General features: G+C 37.7%; 1 protein-coding gene across 1 annotated transcript in view; it reads left to right on the top strand.

The window, feature by feature from the left end:
* LOC113055175 (S-adenosylmethionine mitochondrial carrier protein-like) overlaps window positions 1-16,443 on the top strand; it is a 43,998-nt gene that overhangs the window by 22,306 nt on the left and 5,249 nt on the right. Inside the window, exons 6-9 of the mRNA XM_026221204.1 lie at window positions 5,824-5,868; window positions 10,550-10,619; window positions 12,491-12,555; window positions 15,659-15,732. Of these exons, the coding sequence (XP_026076989.1) occupies window positions 5,824-5,868; window positions 10,550-10,619; window positions 12,491-12,555; window positions 15,659-15,732 (254 nt within the window). The remainder of the gene's footprint in view (window positions 1-5,823; window positions 5,869-10,549; window positions 10,620-12,490; window positions 12,556-15,658; window positions 15,733-16,443) is intronic.

The following is a 16,443-nucleotide window of genomic DNA, read 5'->3' as shown; positions in this document are numbered from 1 at the left end:
TCCAGATATGAAGAAGACTTTGTAGAACACGTGAAGTGTTTCATACACACCTTCTGATCAGTGTCTTCCAGACAAGGCTCCAAACGTCTTTATCAGAGTGTGGTCATAGTTTATACACAATATTAATGCTGAAATTATAATATTATCAGATTTGGTGAATGTGCCCCCAAGGACCGCCATCTATCTCGCCAGCGCTGTCAGCACCTTATTGGACCGTCCAGGGGCATTAGATGTCACATACACAGAGATTGACTCACTGAAAGACCTCCTCTCACATCATGCCCTGTGTGCGAGGCCCTGCTCCACACTTTGTTGCCTCATGTGAAAGGGCCTCCATGCGAGCGGGACGGGTTTCTGTGTTTGTTTGTGTGCAGTCATGCACCTGTGCCTTACACTGATCACTGCTGGATTTAAATTTCCTGTTTTGTTTTCGGGGCATTCACCTGTTCGAATGTGAACAAAGGAAACAAGCGGTTCGGCTTCGGACCCGGTAGCTTGTTGACGGGGATGCGGTCTATGTTTTCACTGTTCTTTTGTTCACTTGTTGCATCAGCCTAGCACAATGCAGCCCCAGCCAGAAAATCCCCCCACAATGTAAATATTATGTGATGATTCTGGGAAGCGTTTTCGCTCATGTCAATGGAATTGCACACTTGAATATTTGCCAGTTCACTGATTCCAAACAGTCCTTAACCACGTAACCCCTCCCTTGCTGCTTCATTTCTTCTCTTTCGTTCCCCCTCCAGCCTTGAACAAGTCTTAATTTGTTTCGAATATTATTACACAGAACTTTGACTTGCTTCTCTCAGGCGCTGATGGAAACTGTGGAGTTTCTGAGATCTGATTGGCTGGCCGCATCATTCCGCAGCTTCCGATTGGCCGATCGGAGCATTGTAGCACTCCAGGCTTGTCCAAGCAGAGTCAAAGTGTTCATGTGAGGCATTCAGCCTGTCCGAATTCCTCAGCAAGTGGATTCACATATCCAAACACAAAAGAGTATTGAACTTTTTAGTGCTGCTGATTCATGCTTTCTCTTTACATTCTTAAAAATCAAGGGTTTTTGCAGCAATTTTTGGGGTTACATGTTTGCTGTGGTTTTCAACTGATTAGTGCTTTTTCTTGTTATGTAAAGAGAATGTGTGCACGTGGTCTCTATGTTGGGTAGATTAGGTAAACCACTGGGTAGAAAATATATTGATTTATGAAAAAAGCTCTATTTGGGGGATTTAAAATCTTGAAATATGGCAGCCGCAAATATACTGTCCCATACAGTTCAGATTTACATGTAAAAGCAGATTTGAATGTACGCTGTGAAGTGTGTTTCAGTCGTGGGAGCTGCATGTCTGTGTTTTCTGTACGAGGGAGCAGGCCTTCTCAGCCAAGATTATATGACCATAGGGAAGCGTGAAACACAACACAGCCTCTTGCTCTCTTTGATAAAGTGTTTGGGGCATCCCTCTGGCTTGCTTTCAGCTCATTGATTTTTTCATTATTTATGTGTCTATATTCTTAACTGGCTCTCAGAGGAGTTTTTATAGCACTGAGGTTTAAATCACATTTTCAAGGCTCACAAAAGATCAGCGATACAAATCCTACTCCATTAATATCATCCTCTGATAAAAAGTCATATAGTAGCCCCAGAATACCATTACTCCAACTGAACTGTGGATTCAGTTCAATTTGATTCAATTATTTTTATTTTTTATTTTTTATTTTTTTTATTTTATAGCATTTTAACATTGTTGCGTGGTTTTAAGACCATATATATAAATTAAATAATTAATATATATTATATTATATTATACAGTTTGTATATTTATTTTTCTTTAATATGTATTAAAATTATTTTTTTTCTATATATATATATATATATATATATATATATATATATATATATATATATATATATATATTCAATATTTTATATATTTATTTATATTACATCATTTGTAATGAGGAAACAATGTATTAAATTATTAATTATTACCCAATCTATGTGTTTATATGTCGATAGAGGTGCTCTAAGACTGTTTGTGTATTTTAGAGCTCAAGAGAGATTGTTTTTTTTGTTTTTCAATAATTAGAAAAGTAAACATAATAGATCTCATGAGGGAGCTGTGCACTCTTTGTTGATAGCATATTCACACACACGCACACACACACACACACACACTCACGCACACACACACATACATACACACATACTCTCTCTCTCTGTCTCTCTCTCTCTCTGTCTCTCTCTCTCTCTCTCTCTCTCTCTCTCTCTCTCTCTCTCTCTCTCTTACACACACACACACACACACACACACACACATACAGTATTGTGACCGTGGTGAGCAAACACGGCTGTACAAACACAAATGTGACACCCAAACGTGTGCGCACACACACACACACACACCTGTGATGAGACTCATAAATCACTCAGGACTCAAACAGGTTTAGCGACATGTTTGACTTTGGCAGATGGCTTTGCATTATAAAACTCTCTTTCACGCCGCCTCCTCTCCACCTCCAATTTGTTCCTGTTTGTTCCTCATCACACTTCAACAAGCTGTCAATTAAAAGTTTTGGCTGATAAATATGCTTATGCGTTATGTTACTGCATCAATGTTTGAAGTGTGCACACTCACAGACAATCACACTCTTCTGTTTGTACTTGCAGATACTGTCAGTATGCTTTGCTATAGGTGTGTGTGTGTGTGTGTGTTAGGAAGGGCCTGTAAAAGTGCCTGTTTTCCACAGCTCTCAATAACAATGAGGGTTAGTCTGTGGGTTCCTCCAGTCCGTCAGCTGTTTTTATAACAAGCGCTGCTGAATCGAAGCTCAGCTGATGACATATCCATCTGGCCCTCATCTACTTCCTGTCACTCTGCCTCATTCGCTTTTCTTCTTTCGCAGAGCGTCTCTGGAGTGGTCAGTATGTCGTCCCTCTAGTGTTTGAGAAATACCTTTTTCCACTCTGCTTTAATAATTCTTCTTTTTATTTCAGACCTATACAGATGCCGTCTTCCCTCACACCGAGACACACTGTAGGAAAAAACGCAGAATCTGTTTTTCTCTTTCCAGTATTTTATTTTTAATTTTAGCTTGCTTTCTTTTTTCGTGGATTTATCGGTTTCGTTTTACAATGACTGTCTCATCTTCATCTTTCATTTAACCTGTCTATATCTTACACTTTCACTTTCTCTTTTAATATTTATGATTTTTCTGTTAGTCAGCTGTTAGACTACACTGTTATTATGCTGCTACATACCAAGAAGATACATAAGCTGATAAAATAAAACCTAGATCAACATCATTTCACAAGAAAACTATAATATAATAATAAAAAAAAAATAATAAAAAAAAAAAAAAAAAAAAAAAAAAATATATATATATATATATATATATATATATATATATATAATGTGTATATATATATATATATATATATATATATATATATATATATATATATATATATATATATATATATATATATTTATATTATGTTTCCTTTAATGGTTCTTAACATGTGTTTGTTATAAGGCTTTCTTGCAAGACAAAGATAAAATCCACTATTTAATTAGAATATTGAATGTAGATTTAAATGAAGTAAATCATATTAGATCATATTTAAATCAAGGCAAACAGAAAATGAATGTAATTTAAATGCATCCAACTGAACTGAATCAGATTTCAGACTGATCTCTGTTCCTTTTTCTTTTCATTAGTATTCCTCCATGCATGCAAAGTGCCCTCCTGTCCATTCAAGCTTCATTTAAGGCATTTTGACATCTGTTTTCCTAGATACCACACTGGTGGCCAGGAGCCTGACAGTGAAGAGCACTGCAGCATACTAACATTACCACGGGAAACCAGTCACAAATCTCTCCGTGATAATGTACCTGACAGTTGCATGCAAGTGATAGCGATACGGACAGCAGAGAGAGTGTCTGATACACATCAGCGAGTTGTTGTTTGCCTATTGTCTCCAAATCGTCAATACCGCGTAATCTACCATAAGCAGTTGTGGCTTGTTATTTGGTGGAGGAAACCTTGGCTAACATAATAAATGCACTTCAGGGATTAAGTGTGATACTAATGTGCTTAAACTGATATCAGTGCAGCTGGTCCGCAGTCAGACCACACATGTTAAATGTGCCGTCATCCACTGGAGCGAAACATTCTTGTGAAGAAGCCTTCTGGCCAAAAACCTGCTTTCCATCCTTCTGTCTTTCCATATCAGTCATCCCCTCTCTTGTCATCCATTACGGCCTTATCAATATAAATCTGACCATCTGTTCGACTGTCTCTGCCAGAAGTGTTAAACTTCTGCATAAATCAGCTATGCCCCATTTCTGTTTCCAGATTCCTCTTAGCATTCCTCCTGAGCACAGAGATGCTGAATATATCACGTTGGTAATAAAAAACAATTGGCTGATCATTTTTTGGGGGGAAAAACTCAAAAAGACCTGTACACTCCCCAGCATTGGGCCAAATTGCAACAATCTTTACTTGTTTTGAAATCGGGAGATTCAGTGTTTGGGCAGTGCGCATGATTCCCACACAGGGTTTATAGCGCTGCTTCCTTTTTCATTATGTTCATTTTTGTTAAACTTTAAAGTTTTCCCAAATCAGGCCAGTGAGGGCTTTGTTTTCACAGTCAGCCTTTTTAACTGTATTAGATTATGCTCAGTTTGTCCAAAGAGTTGTTTCCAATCAAGAGTTTTGGATGGAGCTCAGTGGTTCTTAAACTGACCTGATGTTCAGTATGAGTGTGGAAAAAGAGTCTAAATTCGGGAATTCATCATTTTTTAATTAAGGGGCAGAGCTATTCATCCAGAGCGTCAGCACATAACTTGTCATTCACTCATGCACGCACACACACACACACACACACACACAAAGTGGGGACATCCTATAGGCGTAATGGTTTTTATACTGTAGAAACTGTATATTCTATGGCCCTACACCAACCCTAACCCTTACAGGAAACTTTGTGCATTTATACTTTCTCAAAAAAACTCATTCTGTATGATTTATAAGTGTTTTGAAAAATGGGGACATGGGTTATGTCCTCATAAGTCACCCTCTCCTTGTAATACCTGTGTCATACCCATGTCATTATACAGAGTTGTGTCCTGATATGTCACAAAAACATGCAGACACAGACACTCTTCTACCTCACACTTCCAGACATGCAGACATCAGTATTAAAACATTTTGACACATGAGATAAATGGCCAGTGCCTGTGGTTGAACATGTTGCCACAAGTCATCCATTTTCTTTTACAGAAGACTAAAGCGCTAAGATAATTCCCCCCCCCCCCCTTTTTCCAAGTGAACAACATTATGGCATTATTTTGGTAGTTCTACAAGCAGTTTTTCATTAATGTCATCATCTTTTTTTCTTTTCTTTTTAAAACTGTGTGTAATCTGACTTTGTCTTAAGAGTTTTATTAGTTTGCCAAAAAAATACTGTCATTTATTTATTTTCCCTCATTTGTTTCCAAGCTGTATGGCTTTTTTTTTTTTTTGTTTATGTTCTGTGGAACACACAATAAATGATACTTTTAAAGTGCATTTTATCATTTTTGAAACTTGACAGCCTGGATCTCCATTCACTTTCATTATGTAGAAAAGAGCAGCTAGTATGTTCTTCAGCATTTCTCCTTTTGTGTTCCACAGAGGAAAAAAGTCATACAGGTTTGGAATGACAATGAAGGTGAATAAATGATGGCAGAATGTCCTTTTCTTATATGAATAATAATAATAACTAATGCTTTATGCTTTCTGGTCTAGCTTATATTATTAAAAAATTCTTTCTTTTCATTTCAGATCCCATTCTCGCTGGTGCAGTTTCCACTCTGGGAGTACCTAAAGGTATAAAATCCACCTTTTTTCCTCTGACTTGCTCTCATTTCGATCTAATTTGTCCTCATAGTTTCACTCTAATAAAGGAATAATGTCCTGGTAATGGTCTGACACATTTACAACTCAAACTACACACATTGCCTCGCTATCTGTTAATAACTCTCTTTTTAGGTGCACTCAAAATGACGCTGCATTTTATTGGTCGCCCTCACCGGTGGTTAAGCAGAATCGTAATTTCTTTGAGTCTCCGCCAACTGTCCATTTCCTTCTTCATTGTCTGGTCCGGGCCACATAAAAGTCATTTTTCAAAAAAAAAAAAAAAAAAAGGCCCAGTTTGTGAAGATGACATCATGTCTCCAGGGCGAAAGCAGAAAATTCCATTAGCGCTCTTGGCCTAGAGACTGGAGCGGAGCGGAGGAGAAGAGGCATCGGAGGACAATAACACGTGCAGTTGTGGGCAAGCATTAACTGCGATGCTTGGCCTTAATAAGTAGTGTCATTCATGGTCACTTCTTTGAGACACGTTCAAAGGCATTTTTTCAGCCTCTCCGGCCATCTGTGTGGAGCCGTTGGAATGTGAGAGTCTTTGCTAAACTCTCTTTCAAAAGTGCATGGCTTTGAAAAGCAAGAAAGCGTAAATGAGACTATGGAACGAGATGCCAGTGTTGGTCTAAAACAGCCGCTTTCGCTTCGTTGATTATTTCAGTGCAGATGCATTCAGTTTTAAATGACCAGGATTTTATTCTTTATTTATTTTTGGACATGAATTACAAAACAAGTGATGATTTGATTTTAGAGTAGGATTAATTGAGCAAGTGTTTTTTTTTTTTTTGGGTGGGGGGGTATTAAGTAGTGACTCAGTACAATACCAGTGATTTAGAAAGGGAAATTATGTTGTTTTATACTCCTAGCTATGAAGGAGTAGGAGTGCCAAAAAAAGAAAGAAAAAAATAAATAATAATAATAATTGTATTAAAGGGATAACTTTAATAAAAACGAAAATGGTCAACATTTACTCACCCTCATGTCTTTCCAAACCTGTATGACTCGATTTCTTCTGCGGAACATAAACATAAGATATTTTTAGAAACGTGTCAGTGTTTTTTTGTTGTTGTTTTTTTCACTCGATAGTTACCAACATTGTTCTGTGGGACAACAAAGAAGAAATTCTGAAGAAAGAAAATCTAAAATGTTTGGAATGATGAAGGGCGAGTGAATGGTGACAGATTTAAAATTTTTGGGGTGAACTATCCCTTTAACTAAATAAATTAATCACTTTTCAAATTGACAAATAAATTACTTAAAACCATTTAATTAATCTTGTAAAATGACACAAAATACCTTAAAATGTAGTTATAAATAATAAATTGATGTTTCAGCTGTAAGTCAAGTTAACAAATGCAGTTCACAGGTGGGACCAAACAATGAGCTTACCTTTAACATGTTAAGCTCCACACTTAACAAAGAAACAGTTTTAAATATGTCTATTTATGTCAACAAAGATATGTCAATCAAATCAAATCCCAACTATTGCCAAACCGATTCTCAAGTCATTTGCACCAAAAACATCTTAAGCCTCGGCATCTGAGCAGCAGGCCGCAGCAAACCATCTGTTCTCTCCAGCGTATCCCACAATTCCCAAAGTTTATCTACCAACAATCCCCTAAACTCAGCGCTGCACTGTTACAAAACCACCAAGCAGCTGTGTCATTACATCAGCCGGCCACTTATTCCCACCATGCCCACTCAACGTTTGTGTCAGTGGATCAGACTTATTCTCATGATTAAGTGCAAGTGTGAGTCTTAGTTTGGTTTGAGTCATTTAAACTGAAGTGTGCATTTGGAGCAATGCATGGCCAGGAGTGTGAGTTCCGGAAAAGACTACAGTATGTAAATCTTATATGTAGAATGTAGTGTGATTAGAAAAAGGCCCGTTTTCCACAGAAATGTTTTCAAATGAATCTCAGGTATGTTTTGGGTTATACAAAGGAGTTAGACTGTATTATACTTATTATGAAAAAATAATTTTAAGCTACGTGGACTCCGTAGCTGTAGGTTTAACGTATCAGTTGGGATAATCAGGCAAATCAGGGCCTTTCTTTACCCCTAAACTACCTCATTTCCCATTTAGGCCTAACATAATTCATTGCTATGTTCATCTCGGTCCTAAACCACTGTCTAGTTCTGCTCTGAGCATGTTCAACCTCTTTCTTCTTTCATGTTCAAAATCCTTTACTCGCATATCATGAGGGCTTCCAGAATCATATTAAACACACTGTTCATGTCACACAACAAACTCAAAAAATCTGAACACATGCTCACCAAGGCTGGATTTATTTTATAAAAAAATACAGTAAAAACTCTAATGTTGCAAGTGAAGAACAATCAAACAAACTTTCATATTGTATTATATAGAAATATTTTAATTTATTCCTGTGATCGCAATGATGAATTTTCAGCAGCCATTCCCTCAGTCTTCGTTGTTACAGAAATAAATTTTAATTTTAAATATATTGAAATAGATATATAATAGTATAATTGTTATAGTTTTGCTGCATTTTTGATCAAATAAATATAGCCTTGGTGCGCATAAGAGACTTCTTTCAACAACATTAAAAAATTATTTTGAAATCACAATTTTGAAATAATGATATTTAATTACAAGCATCACGAAATTATTGGGGCTTCAAATATTGAAATTTAAATTAATATTTAAAATGTTAAATTGGATTTGAATTCAATTTGTTATGGTCAACTAAAATGTTATGTTTATCTTCTAAAATTAGATGCGTTTCCCCCTCCATTATAAGTCATTTCATGCAGTTTGTGCAGCTGAATGTAACACCTGTTTCGGTGTTAAATGCAATTCATGTCAGGTACATCCTGGCATGTAGAGCGGTGGTCAGTCAGTTTTGAGGTGAACTTGCCTCCAGTTTGTTTTCAGTGAGTGTGACGGGGATAAATGGATGTTCTCCAGCACACGCTCTTTGAACTTGGAAACAAAGACTCTTCCTTAATCCGACAGCTAATGAAACACACATGATGCAGTGACAAAGAGAGCATTTATGCATGTGTGTTCTTGTGCACAAAGCTGGAGGGGATCATTCATAATTACTTCATGCTGTGCTTCAATTGTTTTCCTTTCTTAGCCATCAGATGCTCCTGGTCTGAGGCCGTAGGAAAACTCCGGCAATTATCTGCAGCCTGGCTGCATAACAACTCCCTCCAAACACAACGCAAATCCAGCAAACACGTCAAGTCACTGAATCTCCCTCCTCCTTTCTACAACAGTCCTCCTCTCACACACATTTCTCTTTTATTTACCACATTCTTTCCCTCCTACTTCACCTCTTTAAACAATAGGATTTGAAACAACAATTAGCCATCTGAAAATTAGTACAAATTGTGCAATTGACTGAGATCCTGTCAGACCTGTCTTACCTGAGGCTACAGAACGCACCTGTAGCTGCAGACAGATGACGATTCAACACTGGAAGTCTGTTCCAAAACCTGGTGAGACATCTGTCTATAGCCAAACGTGAAGGTAGCATCACATGTATGTTGCCAGAGAACACAATCCTAAAATGCATTGCAACTTGGTATACACTACCATTCACTATCATTGTTTTTTTTTAATACAAATGAATACTCTTATTAAAAAAAGATTTCTACCCCTCACACAATGAAGTAACATGGTCATCATATTATAACATCTGTGACTCTCATCAGAGTACAATATCGTTTTTCCCTTCGTTTCTTGGAAAACCCTGAACCAGCATGAAAGACCATGTGTTTTCCAGGGATTGATAGAGTTAGCATATGTGTACAATGTGCTGAGCTGTGGAAGTCAAGTCACATTTATTTATACAGTGCTTTATAAAATGCAGATTGTTTCAAAGCAGCTTTACATTAATGAAGCAGGAAAATAACAGTGTTAATGTTATAAAAGTCATCAGTTATGAAGCAAATCTTATGTAGAGCTAAGTAAAAAAAAAAAAAAAGCTAAAACAAGCCTAAAATTATTGGAAGTAGTTGGTTTTAGCTAGTCTTTCAGCCTGGCAAAGCTGGTGTTCAGTTGGGTTTAGCCGGTTTGTCAACTGGTCTCCCAGCCTGACCAGTTGAAGAAGTGGGTAAAACCCACCAGTCTGCAAACCAGTTATAACCAGGCTAGAAAACCAGTTAAAATCATCAAAGCAACTGAGGGAAGGTTTTAGCAGTGTTTTTTTTTTTCTCAGCATAAGGCAAAATTGTCATTATTCATTATTCAGCTAAAGTCAGTTCAGTGTTGAGACAATTCAGTTTAATCACAGTGTCAATGGTGCAAAGTTAGAGTCATTATCTAGCTCAGTTCTGTTCTTATCTTCTTATCAAAGCTCAATATCGATTTCAACTTGTCTCTTTGAAAACCAGGAACCAGCATGACAGACAGATTGCTAGAGTTAGTGTATAATACTATAGCGCCGAGTGGTGGAAGTTAGGGATATTCAAGATTTCTTTCAGATTTTGTCACCATTCCTTATAGGGAAAATGAGACTCTTGACATCATTCTTGAGATTTGGAAATGAGCTGTTCTGTTGGGTTCCCATACATGTAAACCCAAAGGCTTTGTGTGTTTTTTGTTATTTGTTTTTTTGTTTAATGACTTATAAATGTAATAATCCTAAATTCTCTCTCTCTTTCTCTGTGTCAGGCCATTTGGTGGAGGAGGCAGGGGGGACGGCTGGACCCTTGGCAGGCAGCAGTGTGCGGAGCTCTTGCAGGTGTGTGGGATTAGCCTCGGCACAGAGGTCTGGGAAAGAGAGTCGAAGTAGAACGAGAGATAGGGAGTTGGGATGGGGTCCAACACCAGGAATATTCAAACTGTACTCAGCCACGGTCCTGTTTAGTTCCACACAGGTCAAGATGGTCACAACAGGTTGTTTACCAGCTGGTGTGCACCAACAAAGAGGGACGTTAACAACCGATCAGAGGTGGAGAGTCAGTAGAGGCAAGAGTACGACATTGACCTTTTGTTGCACCTGCTTCAAACTTTTGGTAACTTTTCATAACTGTTGTCAGCAGTCATTGAGTTTACAAACCAGATCCAGGGAGCTCAAGTCTGGCCCAAAATCCTTGCAGCTGGCTAACTCCATAGTCACCATTTTGGAAAACATCTCCGTCCATGTAAAAACTCATCAGGTACTGGGACACAATGGAGGGACGAGGATGCATCACTCAGAGGGGAAAGAACATGGCTGCTAGCCACGCCACCTGGAGAGTGTTCTTGGATTCGAGTTTTCTGTGCACATGTGTTGCTTTGGCACAGATGTATCGCTTTAGGTGAATTGCGGTTGTTAGCGTCATTGTGAAATCGCACTAACAAATGTGAATTGTGACACATTGTCTGATAGCAGTTGCTTGCCATCACTGCCAATGCTGCAAGCCTCAAGAGAACAAATAAGAAACACTTGCCTTTCCCAATCTCTCTCTCTCTCTCTCTCTCTCTCTCTCTCTCTCTCTCTCTCTCTCTCTCTCTCTCTCTCTCTCTCTCTCTCTCTCTCTCTCCCTCCACTATTGTGTCCTTCCTGTTCTGAGTTCAATTACAAGTACATGTCGCTTCAGTAGCAATAGAATTGCTTGCTTGCTTTGTATGTCCACAGTTATGTCCTATTATAAATCCTCCTGCCATTACCATGATCATGCAAAGCGGGTGAATCCAGTAACTACTGCATTATATATGTGCAGCTATTTATTTAGCAGATGCTTTTGAATTCAGTTTGTTCAGGGGGAAAATGGTGTAGAACAGGCACAAAAGAAAGAAATGGAAACTTGCGTAGTTTTAATCTTTTTGAAAATATTTATCGAATTGCATTTATTATTCTTAATTAGCATTTTAAAAATGTTGTTTACAGACTGCGTTAACAGGATTCAGTAAGTACACAAAAGATCGCTAAAGCAAAACTGTTTGGGAAGGATTGAGAACATCATTCAGCTAGCAAGGAACAAAAAGAGCACCAGGATGAAATTGTTTGTATAAAGAGAAATTTACTTAATTAAGATGGTAACACAAAAAAATGAGTTCATCCGCTTTGAAAGATGATTTAGACAACTTTAATGCAAAAACAAAATCACACTTTTTGAATGGAAGAATTGACTTCAGTTGAAAATGCATTACTATACTTGTGATTCTTTGCTTGTTCTTACAACCTGAGGTACTAAATTATGTCACAATTCTGTTCTGTGGTAATTTACTGCCTGAACATTTAATATTTCTATAAAGAAACATCACTTGCATTTGGACAACTGTTAACTGTGAGTTAATCAAGTGAAATCAGGGAGTTTGGGAGAACTTGTTTATTCCAGCACTGGGAAGAGCATGTTTAAAGCTTGATGCGGTTGTTTGTCCGACCGCCATTAGAGAGGAGAGAGAACCTCTTTCTGCTCTCATTCACGCCAAAACAAGTTTATGAATGTGCATGAGTGTTTACGAGTGCTTGACATTGCCAGGCTAGTTTGAAAAATTCTTCCGCTTTCGCTCTTTTTCTCCAGAGCGTTTCCGTCAGGTAATCAGGGCTGATGTAATGCCACATATTTACATTTATGTATAGTGGTTATTATAGCATGGTGTTTGTCTGTGTTTGTCTCTTTCCAGGTGGAGTAGCAGCATTCGTCACGACTCCGCTAGATGTTGCAAAGACTTGGATAATGTTGGCTAAGGTGAGACTTTGAACCCGTTTGTGTAAATCTGTCTCCTGATGCCTCCCAGATGGAGTGCAAGGGGAACAAACAAAAGGCCCTAATGTAGACAAAACCAACAGAAGAGAGAGAGTGAAGAAAAAGCGCCAGTAGACACACAGCTCGATCCGATAGCAGGGTCATCCTGGGATGCGACTGATGCACAAATACACTCCTCTTGTTATCCGCTGTCCAGTTGAGACTCAAAACAGACAGAGCTGTGTTTGTGCATGTTAGATGTCAGAAGACGTTTGTGTATTCAAGCGTTATTTCCAGTTGTCTATGGACTGGAACGGATCTGCACTTGGTATCTAGTGCAGATGCTCAATTCTAAAACATTGGCAGCATTTTAAACCTGTTCCAAAGCTAATAGCAACTTCAAATTATGCCTAATTTGAGTAGAATTCTAAGGCAGCGTCGCATATTATAGATAAGGCAGTCTACGAGTGCATCGCAACAAGCATTAATTTTGGTGTATGTATTAGACTACTGTGCCATTAGCTTAGCTTAGATTTTTAGGGTTTGTAGGAGAAGTCACCCAATTTGGATTTAGAACACTTTAGAATAGGGAACACTTATTCACTATTACCTACGACTTTTCCCTCAATAAATTCCTAATTTGCTGCTTATTAATATTTATCAAGGTAGATGTTAAGTTTAAATATTGGGTAGGATTAGCTACTAAGAAATGCTATTAAGAAACTAGTTAAGAGAACCTAAAATAAAGTGTTACCCAATGTTGCAACACATATGATTCAGTTTACAATACTTTGCATTTATTTCTATGGTATCCACCAACAGTAATTAATATTAAAATAAGATTTTAAAACATGGAAAGATAATGCACATTGTGAAGATAGTGCTGTGTAAATACAGGTGACTTGAAGGAAACCACACTCAGACCACCTCCTGAAGGTTTGAGTTTATGTAGAGTTCTCCTCATGATAATGACACCACAACTCTGATCATCTTAACGTAGTGTTCTGCAACTTGTCCTATTCTTAAAAGCTTAAATAACCAAAAATGAAAAATCTATCATCATTCACTCAATCTCAAGTCAATCCAGACCTGTAGAACTTTTTCTGTGGAACCTAAAATATGATATTTTGAGGAATGCTGAGAAATAAACAACACTGGACCACATTGACTTCCAATGTAAGGATTAAAACACATTTCTCAGAATCCCTTCTATCATACTCCACAGAGGGAAATAACAAATTCTCGCAAATAATTAATCAGGCAAAAACGATTACTGGCTATAAACAACATTCACATCAAGTCTTGTTTAAATTGTTTTATGGAAAAAAACAGCAATTAGGATTTCTAAAGATCATACTCATCCACTCCACTCTATTTTTGAAGTGCTTCCATCAGTGCGTAGGCTTAAAATTCCTCTGGCCAGAAGAAATAGTGAGTGACATGACATACAGCCAGGTATGGTGACCCATACTCAGAATTCGTCCTCTGCATTTAACCCATCCAAAGTGCACACAGACAGCAGTGAACACACACACACACACACACACAGTGTGAACACACACCCGGAGCAGTTGGCAGCCATTTATGCTGCGGCGCCCGGGGAGCAGTTGGGGGTTTGGGCACCTAAGTCGTGGGATTGCCGGCCCAAGACTCGAACCCACAACCTTAGGGTTAAGAGTCAAACTCTCTAACTATTAGGCCACGACTCCCCCGTACACCTATATATATGTGTGTGTGTGATTTTATGTATTTTATGTTCACTTAAAAAAAAAGGGGGGGGGGGGGTAGTGGTTAAGGGAGTTTGACTCTTAACCCTAGGGTTGTGGGTTCGAATCTCGGGCCGGCAATCCCACGACTATGGCACTAAACCCCAAACTGCTCCCCGGGCGCAGCAGCATAAATGGCTGCCCACTGCTCCAGGTGTGTGTTCACAGTGTGTGTGTGTGTGCACTTTGGATGGGTTAAATGCAGAGCACAAAATTCTGAGTATGGGTCACCATACTTGGCTGAATGTCATGTCACTTTCATCACTTTCACTGTTAATGTGTGATGTGTTTCTTAAGTATTAATGTGGATGTGTCACCAGTGTCAAAGACAAATTCCCGCTCTGTGATAAGCAGAACTTATAATAAAGTTGAACATAAATATAACATAATACAGTGGGTATAGAAAGGGTATAGAAATAAGTTTTAACAGAACGTGACATGTAAACTCTGCTGATCACTGATTGGCCAGAGAGAATCTTTACTACCTGCATCTCTGAACTTGCGACACAAACACAAAAGAACCAATAGATTTAAATCAGCACAGCCAGCGAAGGATCAAACGCAACTGTTTAGAATGAGCAAACCTTTTTTAAAAACCCAAAAATGGCTGTCACATTCTATGGCGTAGAGGCTATGGCAAATGTCCAATGCAGAAGTATAAATCAGCCTTTAGACTTTGGGAGAGGTGCTACTTAAGGCTACGGCGTAAAGGAGTACGTCTATGTGTAGGCTACAGCGTAGGTTCGACGCCCAAGTACTGTATATATTGGGCTTAAGTGACGTCTCCTCACACCTTTGACTGATAGAGTGAAGAGTTTTACTGGAGGTGACATGCTCCAGGACATCACAATTGTCTTTTTTTAATTTCCATTTGACCAATTAAAGAAATAGAGACCTCATGTTCAGGCATGTTTGCTGTACTGTGTGTTTGGCCTACAGAAACTCCAGACTGTTATTCAAGCCCTGTGGGGAACTGAAGTGTACGGGGCTGTTCAATGTACAGTCAACTCATCAACTGAAACTCTGAAATATGAAAAACAATCCCAGTCTAAATCGAGAGCCATCACAATTTGCCTCAGAATGTGGTGTTTGCCCATTCAAAACAGAGTTGTTTCCTGATATAGATGTCTGTTTTGAAGATGGTGGTGTGAGTTTGTAGAAAAGGGACTATAAACGTAGATAGAGCAGAAAGGGGAGCCGTTGAACAGGTGGAGACGGGTGGAGTATACCAGGGACAGAGCAGAATCAAAAGGAAGACAAAACACGGTGTGTTTACATGTTTGACAGGAATTTTAAAGACAGTTGATCCATCATTATTGTCTTTTGTCTCTGTTTATCAGGCTGGGACGAGCACAGCCAGTGGAAACATCCCAATGGTTTTGTATGAGGTGTGGAGGAGCCGAGGAATACCCGGGTGAGTGTACAGTAAATGGCAGTGTGTGAGACCAGATCTTTTTTTCTCTCACTATAACCTTAATTCTTTATATATATATATATATATATATATATATATATATATATATATATATATATATATATATATATATATATATATATATATATATATATATATATATATATATATATATATATATATATATATATATATATATATATATATATATATATATATATATATATATATTATGCAATAAATTGGATATACACACTACTATTTGTGGTCAGTATATATTTGTATAAATGCTGTTCTTTCTCAACTTTCTATTTATCAGGAAAATCAGAAAAAAATTTAAGCTTTGCCATCACAGGAATAAATTATATTCAAATAGAAAAGTGTTATGTTAAATTGTATGTTTAACAATATTACTGTTTTTACTGCATTTGATCAAATAAATGCATGCTTTGTGAGCACAAGAGACTTTTTAAATTTTATATATATATATATAAAATACAAATAAAAATTTTTGATTATATGTGATTAAATTATTACTTAATAGAGCTGTAGTTTATTCATAGAAGTATTTTTTTTTCCAGGGTTTACCTTGTTTAGTTTTTTTTTTTTTTTTTTTTTTAAGAAATTGAATGGCAATAAAACTAAGGCCAATGCAAACAAGCAGACATTCACTATTGTTCTGTGCACAGAGTTGCCCATGAGTGATCATGT

Source organism: Carassius auratus, chromosome 36 (assembly GCF_003368295.1).
Source record: "Carassius auratus strain Wakin chromosome 36, ASM336829v1, whole genome shotgun sequence".
In the NCBI taxonomy this organism is placed as follows: domain Eukaryota; kingdom Metazoa; phylum Chordata; class Actinopteri; order Cypriniformes; family Cyprinidae; genus Carassius; species Carassius auratus.
The sequence above is the reverse complement of the archived record's forward strand: the minus strand, read 5'-3'. Positions and strand labels throughout refer to the sequence as shown.